Source organism: Zosterops lateralis (genome assembly GCF_965231275.1).
Source record: "Zosterops lateralis genome assembly, chromosome: 5".
Classification (NCBI taxonomy): domain Eukaryota; kingdom Metazoa; phylum Chordata; class Aves; order Passeriformes; family Zosteropidae; genus Zosterops; species Zosterops lateralis.
The window spans coordinates 20,509,816-20,529,462 of record NC_139766.1 but is presented as its reverse complement, the minus strand read 5'-3'; the positions used below and the strand labels follow the sequence as shown (position 1 = coordinate 20,529,462).

General features: G+C 41.1%; 1 protein-coding gene across 5 annotated transcripts in view; it reads right to left on the bottom strand.

Moving 5' to 3' along the window:
- PCDH7 (protocadherin 7) overlaps positions 1-19,418 on the bottom strand; it is a 260,505-nt gene extending 241,087 nt beyond the window's left edge. For 4 of the 5 annotated variants that reach the window (XM_083861234.1, XM_083861235.1, XM_083861236.1 and 1 more), the window contains exon 1: positions 14,565-19,418. In XM_083861234.1, the coding sequence (XP_083717360.1) occupies positions 14,565-17,747 (3,183 nt within the window). In that variant the 5' untranslated portion in view covers positions 17,748-19,418. Of the gene's footprint in view, positions 1-14,512 lie in introns of all 5 variants that reach the window. The other variant, XM_083861233.1, reaches the window with a different exon arrangement.
- Between the last annotated feature and the right edge of the window lie 229 nt (positions 19,419-19,647).

Genomic DNA, 19,647 nt, shown 5'->3' with positions numbered 1-19,647 from the left:
TTTAGTTTTACTCATTAGAACAGAAAAAGACCTCTTCTGGAAAACAGTATCCAAGAAGTCATACAGACATGCTGTTATTCCATGGGACAGGAAAAATCTGCAAATGAAGATCTTTATTGTCTTCACTGTCTTTCATCACATATGCTCAGATCTTCAAATATTAAAGGTTTTAGAATAGAATTTAATTATTAAAAATAAGGAACACTAAACAAATATAAAACCACCAACAAAAACAAATAATAACATACTTATAGATCTACAACACTTTCTGCAATCCAGCAGAAGGAACAAAATTGAAATAATAATCATTGTCTAAATTTTCATAACATTTGATCTCTTATTGTGGTATCTGACTCTTAGAGTATTAGAAAAATAAACTGATTTGGTGGGAAGAACAGAGGCTGAAACAAAAATCCAAAAATCTTCAGACTTCTACTGTGAAGATAAGACTATAAATGCAGAGCACAAAGCTGGGATTAGAGGACAAATAGTATAGGACTCCATGACATGTTATACATGAGTGAAATTCTCACGTATGTCAGCATACATATTCTCTTGCCTCCTCATTAAAAGTTTTCTGTCCAAAACACCAAGTAATTTTACAGATTGATTTTCTTTGGCTCTAATAACAGCTTTCCATAAAGCCAACATATAAGTAAATATTTTAAGGTTCATTAGGTTGATTTTTGAACCAGAATCTTCATATTTAAACAAAAGAAAAACTGGGGGAAAAGATTTTGAAAGCAATTTTTCCATCAGAGATTTTTTTTTTTAATTTTATTCCTTTATGCCTTAGTAGTAGTTATCCAGCTTACGCTTCCTGTAAAGTCCCTTCAAAATCATTCCAAATATAATCATAGGAAAAATAACTAAGCAGTCCTACAAATATAGAAAGATGAAATTTTCCTATCTGCCTCAGTGTCTTAAAAGTGCACTGCTTTTGATGAAGATGATGAGGAACATAAAGAGCATAAGTTTTACTTGACAAAGTTTTACACAAATATTAATTAATGACAGACTTTGCCAGAATCTAGTGTTGGATGATTAAAAACTAGATTTTCTTAGTTACAAAGAAAATTCTAGAGTTAAAGAAAAATAAAAATGGCAGAACTCCAACTGTTCTCCTTTTCTATGAGAAAAGTCTTGCTCAAATACTAGGCCTTTCTTTTGAGAGACAAAACAAATACCTACAGATTCACGTTACAGAAAAAAAAACAAATCTGGATTTCCTTTTCTCATGAGATCTTTCCTTTTCCTCCTCCAGATTACAGGGCTACAATGCCTTAAACATGGGATGTACATTACAGTGTACCTCACTCAGTAGCCAGATTGTCTAATTACTGAGCCAGACATTCAGGAAGAACATATGCCTCCTGGATTTGTAATTTTTTCTTATTAATCTTGTGGTGAACTGTAAGCTGTTGATTGTATCCTGTAACACTTGTCTTGTAAATAATCAAACTGTCTTCTCTACAGGTTTTATAAAAGTTTGAAGTGAATCTCAATTATGTTAAAAATAGGAAAGACAGCAAAATGTTTTCTTCAGAGATTCAAGGACTCTGAGACATGCCCTTGGTCCAGATTAGCATGGCTTTGATGATGCTCTGAAAATGTGAAAAAAATTACCAGCTCAGTGAGGATTTCAGAAAGGCTGAAGATTAATTCCCTAGAATGAGAAAGATTAAAAAAAATGAAGTACTAACATTTCTAGGCATGTTCTTACTCAATTGATTCCCTTATTCAGGACTTTCTACTGTATAACTTAGAATTTATTTTCTCTGTTATCACTTTGAAAATTGAGCATAAATATTACAGATTAAGTATTTGGATTATTTGTGTTCTAATTTCTTACAGTACACAACTTCAGAATAATGTTCAATTATTACTGAAATTCCTGTTTCTGTCCATAATCTAAAAATGTGGTTTCTGATTTGAAACACTCCTATTACCTATGATTGCTGCAATCTCAAAATGGAAGACACGATCTACCACATCTTAATTTACAAAGAAGTAGTTGGCGAGTATACTTTTAGACAAACTTGCAATTCAGACTTCAAGTGCTAGGTACCTTTAAAAAAATGTTTTAAAGCATTCTTGAAAGTCTGAAGATTCCTTCTGACTTTTATTGATGCCAAACTTGCTATAGTATTTGCTGACCTTTTCCTAAAGGACCTTTCTGTGTGTGATTACATGTTGTATATACAAGAGCATTCTGCACAAAACTCCTAGATTCCCTCAGTGTACATGTTCAGGAATTCTCTAACGTTGGCAAGAACTACACATTTCATTATGCACAAAGAAACCTTCTCAAGCATACTCATATTAGTATTAAATTACTAATTGAAAAGATCATTGGCAGTAATAGAAAAATGCTCACTATTTTAACTTTCAGTAAAGGCAAGATACATTTTATGACTTCAGGTTTAGGGGCATTTTCTCACCATCTCTTACACTGAATTTATCAAGCTCACAGTGATAAATGCATGTTGTCATAATCCTTCACTGTCACTGTGTACTGCTGCCCTAACAGCATCCACTCCTGTAAAACAGAATTGCAATCAAAAAGTTCAAAATTAATAGCTGTGAAATCTCAAGCACTCATAAGCATGTGTTTTTATCACTTGCATGCTCTGCAGATCGGGTACTCTTGTTATTTATTATTTGTGACAGTGAACAATTCCCACTTGCTTTAGTGAAAAAAAGTGAAGAGCTGTTTGCATAACTAGCAAGGTGTAAAAAAAGATTTGAAACTGCTGGAATCATTTCACAAGAACAATGTACACAGCCCAGAAGACAGTTTTCTTCCAGAACACTGTAATGTGCTGACTACAGACAGTATTTGCTATTCTACCCTCTATGTATGCCTTGTTTAAAAGCAGCTTTTACAGTGAGTTCTGTATTTGTGAGGCACCTGAAATGATGGAGTCCTGGTACAGTACTCGAGCTGCTGTGTATTTAATCATCCTCATCAACTTCACACTGGAAAAATGTGAATATTTATAATGTCTTAACGATGTAATCTGCACATATGCTATATACAGTTAGTATGTGATCTGCAATTGATTCAGAGAGAACGCTGGCACCCACACCCCAACAGCAAGTCCACACCCACCAAGAGAGAGTTGAAGCGCTACTTCCTGCTGCAGTTTGTAAGACATGTTCCTCAGTGCCTGAGATAAGCCATAGAATACGTAATATTACATGTAAATACTTCCTTAAGCATCAATAGGGCTTCATCTTCTAAAGAAGCAACTGTTTTAAGAGGAGAAGCTAAAGGGAAAAGCATGGTTATAATGTTCCCCTTGAGATTTCTCTTTTATGCATTTCTTTTCAGAAATTAAACATGAAGGTAGTATCTCCAAACAATATATATTTCCAACTAAAAAAAGGAAAGGTTAAATATGGCAACTGCAACAAAATGACTCCATCTGATGTAATATTAACATACAGGAAAATCTATCATAGATCAGGACAGCGAGTAAGATTTGCCTGTGGGCAGTGCTATTATCAGCGCACAATTAGTTGCAGATTGTAGACACCAGCCTTAGATCTGTTCTCAGCCCGTAATCTGTTTCCTAGCTGATTGAAATCCAACAGCTCTTGATGAAATGCTATTTATTTAGCTACTGACAATTTGATTAAATGTAAGGGTAATAATAAAACTAGTAATGCCCAACATAACATGAAATGGTGTAGTTCATATTTTAATGGAGACATTTCAGTGAAGGATAGGAAATTATGAAACGAGACAGGATCCATTACATGAGAAGCTTTTATGGCAAAGTCATTTTCTTTAGTTTAAAAAAAATCCCCACATTGTAAATGCTGAAAGGAAGTCTTTTCTACTGTCAATTACTATAAACCCATCACAAAGTATGAATACTTAGTCCTTAATGCTAAGTCTTTCAAATCCTTGGACTTATTTAATTTATTTTTTTCTTTGATAACAGATGGATTTTCTTTTATCCTTAGTAATTTGCATCAATAGTAGATCATGAAGTCTTATAAATATATAAAGCCTTTTAGAAACATTTGGTAGAGTGATGCTTTAGCCAGCCCTTTCGTATTTCTGTAACACTTTTTCTCCAGGAAGTTTACTGTATAATTTAAAGAGTTCAGTCCCTTCATATATTTAATTAAGAACTAGTATAGAAAAAATACATAAATTTAGTATTCAAGGTTCCTAGAAAGGTGCACTAATGTGCAGTATTAGAAAGTCCAAGATAATTTTTCAATTCATTGAGCAGCTTCTGAAGGGCCAACTGAATAAAACATCACCCAGTCTCCTTGACTATGAGACCATAAGTGATAAAACATTTTGCAATCTAATGAAAACAAAATCTTCTTAATTTATGCTGCACAGAGGAATTTCACACTGTTGCTTATCTTCTCATCTGCATTAAAGAACAAACAGAAAGATCCAGAATACTAGCAAACACTATATGTAATTATTTAAAGTACCAATATTGCACAACAAAGGATAAATTATATAAGTGTCCAGTGATCTCTGTAAAACACAGGATGGCAAATGGAGAGCCATTTTGTAAACACTTGCAGAAGTTTCATTTACTTCTAAACTAAAGCAGTCTTGTGTATTCTTTTAATTCTTGCATGAAAGCACAGAAAAACCTACCAAAAGTATGAAGTATTTTAGTAGCACATCTATCGGTTCTGCCTATGGAGCTGGTGAATTTAAAGAACATGAAGGACTGTGGTGCACCAAGCCCCAGTGGTTTAATGTGTCTGCTCAAGGATCTGCCAGTGCCAGGACTGAATCCACCCATTACACAAACTCACATGCTGGTGAAACACCTACTGCACCTCAGTGGTAATTCTCTGTCTGTGAAGTACTACTCACATCTGCACTGTAGTTCAGACATGTCATACTATTCTGTTTCATATGCACATAGTAACAAATTGAGCAAAATCCATGACCCAGACTTTGTGTTGCAATTCCCTGGAAAAACACTCATATTTTAAAGACTCTATGAAAACAGGTACTTGCGCTGTTTCACCCTGCTGTCACTTTTACTCATCAGAATTAACACTTGCTCTAGATATAGTTGAATTTTACTCATATTCAGAAAAATTCCATTAAAATAAAATGGAACTTTATTTTAATGGAATTTTTCTGAATACAGTGAAAGTTCAGGCCCTTAAGTTGCAGCAAGAAAAGTAAACCCTTCAGTATATAGTCAGAGGAGCCATCTGAGTGAATCTTCTAAATTCACTAGTGTGACAGGTCTTACCCAAGATCTGGGCTGAGGTTCAGAGGCTGAACATGTAGTGCCCTGTTAAGTAGACATTTCTAGTTTCCAGTGCAATTATTTCCTTCATAGAAGAACTCACAATATTACTGGAAAATTCAACAAATATTTCTCTCTCAAGTAAATCAATTACTGTGCTTCTGTAAACTTGAGCTGAAATTGGAATATAATTACATGCTCATGGAAAATAGCACTTTTCTAATCCAGCAGAATGATGGATATCCTCTCTCACTGTCACACAAGGCACACGTTAGGTCATTATAACCAAGTTGGAATACATGGGTGGAGATAAGGAAACTGATTAACTATTTCATTACTCAAATTTTATGACAAGGTAATGCCACTTAGAGCAGGTGTGACTTGATGAGGTCAGATGTACGTTAAAACTAGCAAAACTGTAAATAGCAAAGGAGGTATTGTGAATAGCAAAGGTGTAAAACAGGGGCTTAAAATATCACCGTGAAAAAATTAAGAGTAGATGAACTAGTGCTTTAATTATCTGTTGGTTTATTATCTGTATTTCCATTCTTGTCTTTTACCTTTAGAAAGACTGCAAATTACAGAAGTATTTTCTCTTGTTAAATTTATTGTTTTAAACAGGACTTGCAATAGACTAAGCAGATTTTCCTAAGCAAATGGCAGATTTCATCTGAAGCAGTTTTGCATTATGAAGTTGATAGGAACTTTTAAGTCATTCTTATAAATATGCCCACAAAGGGTAACACACAGCTCCACGAACTTACACCATGACCTGCCTGAGGACCAACAAAGGTAGCTTCATATATGCATTCTTGCTGTCCCATTAGTTTGAGCAAGAATGTGTTCAATACTAAAATCTTACTTTTTTGAAGTGTCATTAAAGCCACATCATTTTCAGACCCCTTTAGAAAGATAATTTTACATTTGGATGGAATACATGATGAAAACCTACTCTGTTATTTTGCAAATTATATACATGCTAATAACTTAAATGTGGGGGATTATCCAAACTGATAAACTGGTGTTCTATTTTCTATATTTTATTTTAATATGAAGCATTTTCTGAATATTACAACACCTGGTACAATTTACTGCATTGAATACTAGTTAAATTTGATTTACTTTAGTGGAATTACTTGTAGTTTCACCTGAGATGAACATCAACATGAGAGGTCTGACAATGAATGAAAATTCAGTTAATTGCTTATATGTGATCAGGTATCTGCACATGCAGATTCTGTTTTATTAAATGGCACGTGTATGGCACACACATTTGAAAACTGTGCTGAAGTTCTCAAATGAAAAATAATTTTCAGCCCTGCCAAAGTACACTACATGCACAGGATGCTTAATTTTATTTTAAATATTGTTCCTTTAAGCAAACCAAAGGATTTAGTGATCACCTTTTTTTCTGGCCTTGAGCTGCAGCTGCAGAAGTGTCGCAGAAGACATCCAGGTCTTGTGTCACATCTCCTGTGTGTGCAGCTCTGTGCAGACAGCACAGGAGCTTTCAGGTACCTCAGCTGGCATTAGGATGCACACCCTCAGATAGGTGAATCATAACCAGAATGCCATGACAGTCTCCATAACTTCCTTTAATTCATTTTCCAGCATAACACTGAAGTCAGAAACATGATTCTACCCCAAACTGTATCCCTTTAAAAGCATTGTTCTGATGAAGGGTCTTTTTCTACCCAAGCATAAGTCTCTGTGTTGAAGTAATTCTGCCTCTCAAGATTTGGTATCCAAAGAAAGTAGGGGTTACTTCTCATATCTTACACTGCTCCAGGGTCTAAGAGACCTTGTAGAAGTGCTACAACAGACAAAACATTTGACACACATTTCCTGGCCACACCACTAGTCAAGAATCTAATTTTAATGGACGTTATGGCAGATTCTTCACGTAATCATCATGTGACCATGTAATTCAGGATTTTTGTGCTATCAGGTGGCAATTTTTTTTTTACTTACAAGGTGGTACAATAAAGGAATTTGTCTAGACATGACTGCAAGATAATATTGCCTCTGAATTTTTGGCAGGTGGAATCGGCATTTCTGGTTCTATCTAAGAGCAGTTTTCAGCATCAGCTAGTACCTAACTTCAATACCAGCCTTAAAAAACTAACTTTATGTTATCCATAATTACCTGTAAATAATAAAAGACCTTATAACAAACAGTTTGATAAATACAAATTTATCAAACTGGTATTATATCAAGTCCCTAATACTGCAAGAATGCTATTTGCAAGCACACATTCTTTTCATTGAGTTACAAATTCAGACATTAGAACAATGTTTGCCTTTAAAAAATATACTCACTCTGGTCAGTAGTTAATAAGGTAAATTAGGTTTTGAAAGACAAAGATAATGCTTTTCTTCAGCTTCCAATAATTGGATTGTTTGTGATCCACTCTGAGTAAAATTGAACTTTTGGGGCTATGTGGCAACATTTTACAAACTAATGATTTCAAAACTTTGTTTTTGCCTAAATGAGAGGGGTTTTTTTTGATTGGTATAAACAATAAAAAAAGAATTCACATCACTTTAACCTACCTTGCAGTTTTAAATGGGCCCAGAACATTGTTTTTGCTCAAACTTCTAAACTCCAAAATGTATTCTAAAGTTTTTTCCATATTCCCCTTGCACAAAAAAATACCAATAAGTGGTTCCTCCACACTGCTTCTATGTGCTATATATATAGATAATCCCTTGGTGTTAATACTTTCAAATGTGGTTCTTAATTTTAGATCTCGTCAATGAAAATGGCCACATAAGATTGAGCAGATGATTCATGCTAAGCACATCTCCACACAGTTGGAAAACTTCAGTGTGTATCACTGACATAATTCAGGAACTTGACTAACTGGAACTTCAGTACAATCACATATTGAGATTTTGACTTGTGTTCATGACCTGCTCTCAGTTGAACATTTATAGAGGAAATTGCATTAAAATAAGAAATTAAAAAGTTTGAAATCTCCTATGGATTAATCTGGTCTTGTTCCATTCTTATTCTTGTCACCCATTTCAGATGCTCCAATAATCTTAGTTACTCCAGCATCACTGTGATATTTTGCCATCCCCAACAACAGAATACAAGTGACCTTGAGAAGTCTGTTTCCTGCAATATATGGAAGACAGTAAGTCAGTCCTATCTTGAATTATACCTTTTTTCATGTCAGAATTTTCTTAACAAGCTTAATTAAAAATTAAAATAATGCAAATTTATATACAAAAAATAACAATAGTTTAAAAAGTCTTTTTGATCTTTGTGAGTAGCTGTTAGTCTATTTTTGTCATTTCAATTATTGATTAAAATGAATGTATAGTATATGCTAGAAAAGTCCAACATCTGATAACAGAAAACAAATTTAATCTTCCAGGAAAGAAAAATCAGGGAAGAAAAATACAAAAGTACCATCTTCTCAGCATATGCTGAGATAAAACCATCTAAAAAGGTTATTTTTTTTAATGGAGAAATGTAGAACATAAATTACATGGAACATATTATGTGTAATATGGCCTGAGACTGAAAAAAGTATATTTTGCAGCTTTAGCAGTTTCTAAATATCTGTTGGAAGCAGATTTGCTTAGAAAATCTGCCTGCTAAATACTGTACTGCATTTCTCATATGCTCTTATCAGTGGGTATATATATATATATATATATATATATATATATCCTATATATATAGTCAAAATTATGTTAATCTTGTTAAGATTAGTAATTAAGAACTAAAATGTTTTGCAATTATAGTGAAGAGATCATGGTGCTTGACAAGGATTTAGTTGACTTCTAATGCTAACTACCTCTGAAGTGTGTTGATTTTCTTTTATATTTTAATGCAAAACCAAATTGATTAGTTTGATATTTCAAAGTACCCCAGCATATTTCTAAGTACATAAAGCTTCTAAAAGGTTTTGAAAGGAAATACTTAAAGGAAAAATGAGTATGAAACTGCAGATATGAAACAAAACTGCACTGATGGTCAAATTAGCAACTACTCAAAATCCAAAAAAAAAAAAAAAAAAAAAGAGAGAGAGAGAGAGAGAGAAAGAGGAAACACCCTCAGAAACATAAAGATGGACAGCAATAGTAAAGCTGCTAACCATGGTTATAACCCAAGTTTGCTGTGTACAACGCCAGAGAGCTGTCTGAGTTGATAAATCAGATTCTATCCTTTTAAAGATGTTTCTTGCTACCCCTTGCCTATAATAGTACTGTTCTTTACTTATTCAGAGCATGTATTCTCCTTTACTCAGATCCTGTCCCTTTTGGCTCTGTGCATCTCCTGGGAGTGCAGAATGATTCAGTGGTAACTCAGTCATTTGTGCACTGTACAAGATGATTTTACTGGAAAGGGAAAAAAGAAAAGCTGCACTTATCAGTGGAAGAGTTTCTGTTAAATAAAGTTAATTAAAGCATCAATGATACATCCATTTCATGTTTAATTAGCCCTCTCTCATCATAATTTGGTACTGAAGGTCAAATGTGGGTCACTTTTAAAAACTAATTGTAAAATATTTAACATAATGCAAAATGAGGAGAGAAAATTGAAAATACTTCTGTATATTTTCACTAAACAGTATGAAAGTTAAATGTATGAAAAAAGTCACCAATGTAAATGTTTATACTCAATAACCACATTCTCTTTCTTTTTGGCATGGCAGTTAGTGCCACCATGACATTGTTATTTTCATGATTATTATACTGTATATTTGCTTAGCTTAAAGTTGTGAAAAAAAATATTCTTTCAAGGTGTTTGGGAATATAAAAATAGCCTTTGAGATAAGCCTTTCTGTGTATGTGTGTGTTTGTACATAAACAAGAGGAAAGATGATGCCTTCCTGTATGGTTAAATTGATTGCCTTTTTAATGGATGAATTTGGGGTCCTATGTGAGGCTTCTGGGTATATGTGCATGTTTATGAGGAAACTGGTCCATTTAGTTTATAGATACAATTGACATACATGATAACCAACTAGTCAAAATGCTTCTGCAATATTGCAGCAGATTAATGTTTGAAATTTTCTAAAATAAATTAACTGATTACTGAACAATGATTTCTTTTTTTCCCCAGAAATTAATATCTACATATTTTACTTTCAGGGAAGTAAGACTTTACAGGAAATGCATGTGATTTTGATTAGAGTGTCAGCACACTGGTTTGATAAACATTTTTCTTCATGAAACAGTACATTTTCAATGAGAAAAGGCACTGGGATTTTTCATAAAGAATTACAGAGTTGGCTAAGAAGCCAATATCTGAAGTACAGAAATAATTCTACTCAGAAATTCCTTTACTTCTTCTACTAGTTCCACTGATAGTGACCAATATATCTTTAAAAAACAAAAACAAAAACAAAAAAATAAAAAAAATAAAAAATAAAAAAAAAAAAAAAAAAAAAAAAAAGCACTCAGCACCAGAAGTGAAGTGTTTTAAAGAGCCAGTAATCATTGCTTAGCAGAGCAAGTAAAAAAGAAACCAAGATAAGATGATGGTCAAGAAATATTAACACATAAGAAGTGTTTAAAAGGCCTGCTCTTCAAAGAGTGGCTGGAAAGATGCGGATTCATGATTAAAAGTTTCACTGAAATAAAGCTGCTTATACGCCCCTATTTTGCATAAGATGTGGAGAATATATTATAAAAATATACCTGCAACTAAATGATAAAATAAACAATTATTTACGATTAAAATTTATTATGAGATTTATGATTAAGTATGTAACTCTCCAAGCTGTTAAGTGATTCCCCTTAGGCACTGAGCTTTCATTCATTATCTTTGGCTGTCTTTGCTGGAAATCCCAATACCCAGGCTCCTCACAGGCAATGTGCAGCACCTGGAGGTTTCAAATTTTAAATCCATGATCTAGAAAAACACTTATTTAAACTCATCCCCATTCAGTAAAACACCTCTGTACAGCTTTAACTTTTGGCAAGTGATTAAGACCTGTGGAATACTAAGTGTGTTAAACATTTGCAGAGCTTTACTGAAAAGGAGATAAGTGAGAGGCTAAAGGAGTATCTCAGAGTGATGCCATGCTAAGTAAGACAAGGATAAGAGTTAAAATGGTTAAAGATCTCCTAAAAACATAGTGACTGTGAAATGTCAGAACTCTACTGAATACAGAAGTTTGTTTTAAACTTTACATAAAAATCATGATGTCAGAAGGAGGAAAGTTATAAACTGTTTGCAGTTTTCTCCAATTAAGTTCTCTTACACAGTCCTGTATCAAACATGATGTCTTTTGAAACTCATAAGAATTCAATTCATGGCTTTAAAAATTAAGTATCAAATCACTGGAATGAAAACAGTGTGTGCTCCCTGGGGCACACCAGTCAATCATGTAAGTAGAGATTCTGTTTGCTGAGTGTTGTATTGTAGATATAGGAAAGTATCAGTTACCAATTCTAATTACACTAATGGGAAATTAGCATCACTCTCATCTCCAGTAACTTAGAGCAGGTATGCTCTGCTGTGTCCACTTATTTGTTCTAAAATTTTATACACTGTCTAATGTCTCCTTAGAACAAAGGGAACTGACAATGAGTAAATAAAGGCCATCTTAGAGATTTCAAGCAGCCTCCCTACTACAGTCACACCATTATGGTACTGGTTCTGTTCCACATGTACAGCAAACTACGAAACAATCTGATATACATCCCACCAGAACCCTTTATATGCACCTGCTTCACATTTCCCTCCAAACAATTGTGCTGAACAAGAGTTCCACGTGGTTTGGGTGTTAAAAACCCTCAGGTATTTTGCCTGCTAAACTGAGAAATACTGCACTGTCAGTGTTTGAGATGTGAAAAGTGTACATATGCAAGTAAGTCTTAATGTGCTCACTACTATGTAAAATGAACAAAAGTATACAAATGTCACTCAGCAACAAGCTGGCAAGTGCACATAGGAAAGTGGTAACAGAGGGTTTGTGGCTGATAGACTTTCCCATGAAGTCTGTTATTTAACACTACCTTTCTTGTTTTCTTGGAAAATTTCCAATTTATATGCATGTTTTACAAGTGTGAAAACATTCTCTATGTATTTAAAAATAAATAGATAAGACATTAGAATACTGGCTATAAACTCTTTGAATAAGGCAACATTCATAACAGGCTAAATATTTAACACAAGGGAACTATCAACACTGAGAAACTGGTTTGCAGCAAACAAGTAAAGGAGCAATTCAAGGTGCACTTCTTTGTAGAAGTGCAATAAAGCCATTATCTTTTACTAAGTTTTCTCATATACTTTATATCAAAACAAATCCTTGGAAAGTACTAACTAATTCAAATATATTTCTGTATTACATAATCTTAATTAAATTTGGGGAGTTTTATTAAGCAAAACAGTAATTTGTAATGTGTATTCCTTAACCATTTCTACAGTTGGAATGCAAAATATTCTGTTACACTGAAATTAAATTACACTTTAACAGATTATAATCCATATGTTTAGATAAATTGCAGCATCAAGAAAGTAGTATCTGATTAGCATATATTCTAGTGCTACTTTTTTTTCCAGTGCTTGCCAAAATGGCATAATCTACTCTGTGCTTAATAAGCCTTAGGAGATGAAAGACAAAGACCTTAGTAATTTGTATTTTATACAGACTATTCTCAAACTGAAAATGTGATGTACTCTCTAGGAAAGCGTTAATGAAATATATCACATCACACAGAAACTACAGTGTCAAACGTTCTATGAGTCTGCATCATTTGCAAAACCACATACACAAAAGCATTGGTGGATAGTAGTACAATCACACTACTTTGGTGACCTGAAAGGCTGGAGGGGGGGGGTCTCATACAATTCATTTTATGCTACTGCATTTTAAGTATTTCTGAGCAGAATGCAAACACTGGAAACTTGTAAAACTTCAATTTTAGTAAGCTAGCAAACATTTCAAAGTATAAAAAATAGTCATCATGTACCATGTTTGCATGTTAATAAGTGGAAAAGAAAGCATTTTTGTCAAATTAGTCAGAATTATTCTGTTCCAGACTTAGACGTGTAGTTACATGAATCAGCATTCATTTGCCTCTAGCTTCTTGAGTAACATGCATCGTAGCTGAGAAAATGTTTAGGATATTGTCTTATACGTATTATCACCCAAAAAAGTACTCCCCCAAAAAACAGGGACCTCTGTTCAGGCTATATATGTGTCTTATAAAATAAACGGAAGCCTTCACTTAGAAGCCTGATTCTCCCCTGTGCTATCTCTACCTTATTTCAAAGACTGCAAAGACTGTCGCTCCCATCACCAGTTTTAGGCTGTGGAGCTCCACTGAGCCGAGCCCGCCAAGAGCAGAGCCAGCCACTCGTGGCACCCCGAAGGCACATTTCGCTCCCAGAGGTCTCACAGCAGCCACACCACAAACACAGCGATGCGGTAGCTGGGCGACCAAATTAGGGCCTCTCAGCGGGAATGAAATTTCATGAGATAGGCAAGAGGGCCATTAAAAAAAAAAATAAATAAAAAAAAAAGAGCAATGAAAACATAGCATACTGAAGTGCGATTCTGAACTCACTAAGGCTTACATTTATCCAGAGCAACTGCTGCAATGAGTGCAAATCTCTGTGGTGTAAATTAGAGCGCAGCTAGGCTGTGTAGATTATTTAAGCATTTTGGCCCCAATGAAAGCCCCGGTAATTACAGCCATTAACGCTTCAGCGCGGCGGCTGCAAATCCACTCTCACCCACAGTTTTAGGAATCGTCAGGGCAGGCAGTAACCCCCTTTCCCTGAAACAACTGGCTGCCGAGGAGAAACTTTCCCCCTCAGCCGGAGCTGACCCGTTCCTAAGGCAGGGAAACCATCCGGGGGGAAGCGCCGGGCCGGGCTGAGGGAGGCGGGGCCAGGGGCGGGAGGGGGAGGCGGCTCCGCCTGCAGGGGGGTCCTGATCGCCCCTCGACCCCCCGAAACCGCCGGGCTCGGCCTCCCGGAGCGCGGCTGGTAAAGGCACCTCAGGCTGCCTCACAGCTCGCTGGCGGGACTGGCGACAGAGCCTCGGCCTCCCTGGCCGCCTGCAGGCTCGGGATGGGGGGCTGCCGGGCCTGACAAGCGGAGGGAAAGATAAAAATTACAGTAACAACAGTAAAGATGTCTGACTGTCCTTCCTTCATGCTGCGTGTTGGTCTGTGCACCTGACTGCCTGGAGGGAGGGGGCGGGGGCACCAGACTGCACGGGTCACTGAACCTGTGGAGGTGTGTGCTGTGCCGGTGTGGGGGGCGGGGGAGCGGCATCCCGGCCCCTCACCCGCCCCGTGTGCTGTGTGCGTGCTGGGGCCCGCGGGGCGCAGCGCTCTTACCTGCTTGCTGTACTTGCTGCTGGCCTGGCAGCTGTACTCGGAGCAATGGTCCGAGCCGATGGAGATGTTGTCGCCAGCGCCCACGAAGGTGTTGGCTGGGGGCAGGTCCTGCACGGCCTGGTGCTTTTTGCCGGCGGTGGGGGACTGTGGGTGCAGCTGGACGGTGGGCAGCGGCGAGCTGGACTTGTAGTGCCTGGCCAGGTCGGGGCTGCCTGGGCCGCCATTGACCGAGCGATACCGGCCTATGCCGGGGCTGTCCGACAGCTTCTCGTTGACACTGTCATAGCGCTGCCCATTGGGCTTGGAAGCCTCCACGGTGACAATGCTGCTATAGAGGGGCTGCTTGCCCTTCTTGCCTTTCTTGTCCTTCTTGGGCTTCTTGGCCTTGTCGTGCTGCTGGGGGGTGAAGAAATCCTCATGGTCCTTCTTGCCGGCCTCGTAGCCGTGCTTGCCCTTGGATCGGCAGTAGCGGGCCATGACCACCACCAGGATAAGAAGGATGACGGTCATGATGCCAGCCACCACACCAATGACTATGCTAAGCCGCTGCTTGCTCAGCTCATAGCTGGGATCACCAGCAATGTCCTGGGCCAGTGGGGTGTGAAGGCTGCGGGCCACCTGGCTCTCCACCACGGTGGCATTGGACAGGCTCTCGTTGACAAAGACATGGAGCAGGGCAGTGGTGGACTGGGGTGGCTGCCCACTGTCATTCACCTGCACAACCAAGCGGTGCAGGCCATAGTGCTTGGGGGCCAACTTGCCCACCAGTGACACCACACCACTGGCTGGGTCTATTTCAAAGAGTTTGAAGGGGTTGCCTCCAACAATGCTGTAGTTGAGGTCAGCGTTGAGACCAGTGTCAGCATCAGTGGCAACCACCGTGGCCACCACGGTGCGCATGTTGCTGGAGGGTGGCAGCACGGTGTAGGAGCTGTTGCTGGGGAAGGTGACAGTGGGTGCATTGTCGTTCTCGTCCATCACAAAGAGAGACACGGTGGCTGTGGCAGAGCGTGGTGGCTCACCCCCGTCCACTGCCTTCACCTTAAAGGTGTAGCTGGTCTGCTGCTCACGGTCAAAAGAGACAGTGGAGAAAATTGTTCCAGTGTCATTCTCGATGGAGAAGATGCCAGCTGCCTGGTCGTGGTCTCCGGGCTGGATGGAGAGGCTGAGCTCGGCGTTGCGGCCCTTGTCAAAGTCCATCACAGTCACCATGCCCACAGGGCTGTTGGGCTGCAGGTTTTCTTTCACATAGAAGGTGAACACGTCCTGCATGAAGCGTGGCTCATTGTCATTACGGTCCGACACTCTCACCACCACTGTGGTGGAGCCCTGCAGCGATGGCACCCCCTTGTCCCGGGCCGTCACCTGAAATTCATACGTGTCACGTTGCTCACGGTCCAGCACTGCCTGCACCGACACATCCCCAGAGTCAGGGTCAATGCTGAATATACTGCCCGGTGCCTCTGAGGAGAGGGGCGAGGCTTCCAAGGAATAAGTGATCTCAGCATTCTTGCCACTGTCCGCATCTGTGGCAACCACCGTGGCCACCCTCTCACCAGGCAAGTTGTTCTCTGGAAAGGAGACCTCTAGCACAGCCTGGCTGAACATGGGAGGGTTGTCATTAGTGTCCCCGACCCGCACTAGCAGGGAGTTGTTGCTGGACAAGCTGGGGCTGCCTGAGTCCACAGCAACGATCACCACGTTATAGTCACGGACAGCTTCATAATCCAGAGGGGCCGAGGTGTGGAGGAAATACTTGCGCTTGTTCTGTGGCTCCCCTTCACCCTCGCTGGCTGGTTTGAGCTGGAAGGGCACATCGCCCACCACGGTGCAGGTCACCACACCGTTTTCACCCTGGTCCCGGTCTGACACCTGCACCAGGGCAATGGGGGTGTCCACCAGCACATCCTCGGCCACGCTCGCCACCCCGTCCCGCAGCGGGATGCGCCCGATTTTCCGGATGTCGATGGTGGGCACGTTGTCGTTTTCATCCCGGATGTTCAGCACGACGGTGGCTTTGTCTGTCTTGGGGGGCTGGCCCCGGTCTCGGGCCATGACAGTGAAGCGAAGCTGGTTCACCTCCTCCCGGTCGATGCGGTGCAGGACGCTGAGCCAGCCCGAGGTCTCGTCCAGCCGCAGCAGGCGCCGGACGGACTCAGTGGCCGCCCCGAAGACGTACTCGATCTGCCCGTTCACTCCCACGTCCAGGTCGGTGGCTCGCAGCTGCAGGATCGGAGTCCCAGGGCTGCTGTTCTCCGCCAGGTCCGCCTCGTAGACGCTCTTCTCGAAGCGGGGGCTGTTGTCGTTCACGTCGGTGATCAGCACCCTCAGGATGGCCTGCGAGGACCGCGCCGGGTCGCCGCCGTCCCGCACGCGGAGGCTGAGCTCGTAGGAGTCCCGCTGCTCGCGGTCCAGCGCCCCCTTGACGATCAGCTGCGGCTGCTTCTCCCCGTCCAGGGTGTCGGCCACCTGCAGCTCGAAGACGCTGCTGCGGGCCGCCGCCTCCGCCTCCTGCCGCCGCTTGCTGCCGCCGGCGTAGGGGGCGCTCTCGGGGCCCGCCGCGGCCGAGCCGCCCCCGCCCCCGGCCCCGCCGCCGCGCCGGGCGCCGTCCCCGCCGGGCTCCTGCAGCAGCTCGTAGCGCTCGATGCCGTTGCGGCCGAAGTCCCTGTCGGTGGCGGTGGGGAGCAGGTAGAGGGTCCCCACGGGCCGGTTCTCCTCCACGGTGAGCGTGAGGACGGGGGAAGGGAAGGTGGGGGTGTTGTCGTTGATGTCCAGGATGATGACCCGGCCCTCGAAGAGGTCCACCCAGCTCTGCGAGGGGCCGATGACCGACACCTCGAAGTCCAAGAAGCACTCGTTCTCGTCGAAGATCATCTGGCACTGCGGCAGCTTCTCGCGGTCGATGCGCCGCTCTGTGGTGCTCAGCTCCCCGGTCATGTTATCGATCTTGAGATAGTCGGAGCCCGACTCCAGGCTGAATGTCACCTCTCCGGAGCCCGTCACGATCCCCAGGTCGGAAGCCACGTTGCCGATGCGGATGTCGGCGGGTCCCTCCTCGGCCAGCCGGTACTTGAGGAGCTGCTTAGCCGCTGCCAGGCTGACCCAGAGCGGCGGAGGCAGGAGGAGCAAGAAACAGCAGCAGCAGCAATGCACAAAGCGAAGAAGGGTCCGCATCTTCCTCATCTTCCTCGTACCGAAACCCCCCGCCCTCCTCTCGCTCCCACCTGCCCCTCAATAAACTCCCCTGATAAGCCAACAAAGCGGCTGAGAGTCCAGGTGATCAGTTATAAAATCCTTCTATTTCTGGAAACTTATTGTCTCATGACTGGTGCAATCGGTGGTCCAAACCCTGCTGCCGGCTCCTCTGCTCTTCTCCCTGCCTTCCAGTTGCGATATACTTACAGTTCACGGGACAGTGTATTTTGCTTTTTAAAGATTCATCTCAGTAGATAGGATGGGATTTTCCTCCTCCTCCCCCTTCTCCTCCTCCTCTCTGATTTTACTGTAATCACTTTGCAAGGTTTGCAATAAAGGCAGGAGCAATACTGTACGATTCGAAGCCCCCCAGGTCGTCGTCTTCAACACTAGAGTTAACTACAATTCACACACTCTCTCTCTTCTCTCTCTCTCTCTCTCTCTCCCTCTCTCCCTCTCTCTCCCTCTCGCTCAGCCGTTTACGACCAAGGCATTAGCTTTATTCTTCCCCCTCTCTGCACACACAGGGGAAAAAAAAATGTGATTCGCTTTATTCAAAGGGCTTGGGTCCGGGAAAACTCCAAATCCTCTTAGCAATGGGCAGTTCTTTAAAAAAAAAAAAAAAAAATTCCAATAATGTCGGTAGCTGCACAGCTGATAGGAGAAGAACCCCGAGTATTACAGTGCAGTCCACAGAATATCCCCTTTGGTTGGCAGAAAAGCACCCAAATCCATCTTCACAGATCGCCTAAAATGTTCAGCTCTTTCTCCGGGGAGGATTTTTTTTTTTTTTTAACAACTCTGCGCAAGGTCATTAGTCACAAAGCAACGATACAGAAACTGCAGAAGCCGTTTGCCCAGAATTTGCAAGGCTGGAGATAAGAACATAGACACACAACAGTCCCAAGTTTGTTTTTGCATCCGCAGTTTGTGTGTGTGCCTTACCTGCATTTGCACTGCATGTGTTATAGCAATCTGGATCTGCAGCACTGAGAGCGATTCACAAATGAGATTGCAGTCTCTCTCTCTCTCTCTCTCCTCTTCCTTCCCGTCCCAATGCAGGTAACCAGATCTGAACTTGATCCTTTCAGTTCAAAGGTTAGCAACAAAACTATGTGTCCAAAGGCGATTATTGGTCTCTCGTAATTGTACCCGGAGCGGAACAAGATGTAACTGGATCCCCCATGTGAATTAACACAGATTCTGAATTACATCCATATAAAGCGGAATGGCAAAGGGGAGGGGAAAAGAGCCGCGACGCGATTAAAAAAAAAAAAAAAAATAAAAAAATACAGAGTTCTATTTGCAAATAAAATTGTATCAGTCAGTTGTTTCCCGTGATCTGCACCGCCACAGTGGGTGAAATCTGCAATTGTGTATTCCCTCCTGTGTCTTTCAGAGAAGTGTGGATCAGGCGCTTTCACGGCAGAGCGGCTTGTGCTTTAAAATGTTGAATGGCAATTGAGAAGCTTCCCACTCGTAAGGAGAAAAAAAAAAAAAAAAAAAAAAAAAAAAAAAAAAAAAAAAAAAAAGAAGCAGTAAACCGGCAAGTTTGCCCAAAGTGGAAGGAGCTGCTGAAGCCTCTCTCGGTGGCTCTTCCCTGACGCTGCAGCAGCAGAGCCGCCTGCGCTACATACACACAGAAAGAGAGAGGGAGAGAGAGAAAGAGGGAGAGCAGAGAGAGAGAGCGAGAGAGAGAGAGGGAGGGCGGGAGGAGGGAGGGAGGAGGAGGAGGAGGAGGGAGGACGAGTCGAGCGCTGCACTCCAGAAAGCTCAGTCTTACCCTCCGTGTCTGCTGCTAGTGCTGCAAGTGGGATAGCTGCTCATCACAAAACACCAGTTCAGTCCTCAAAACCGATCCTCATTTCATGCCCGAGTTTTGCTTCTG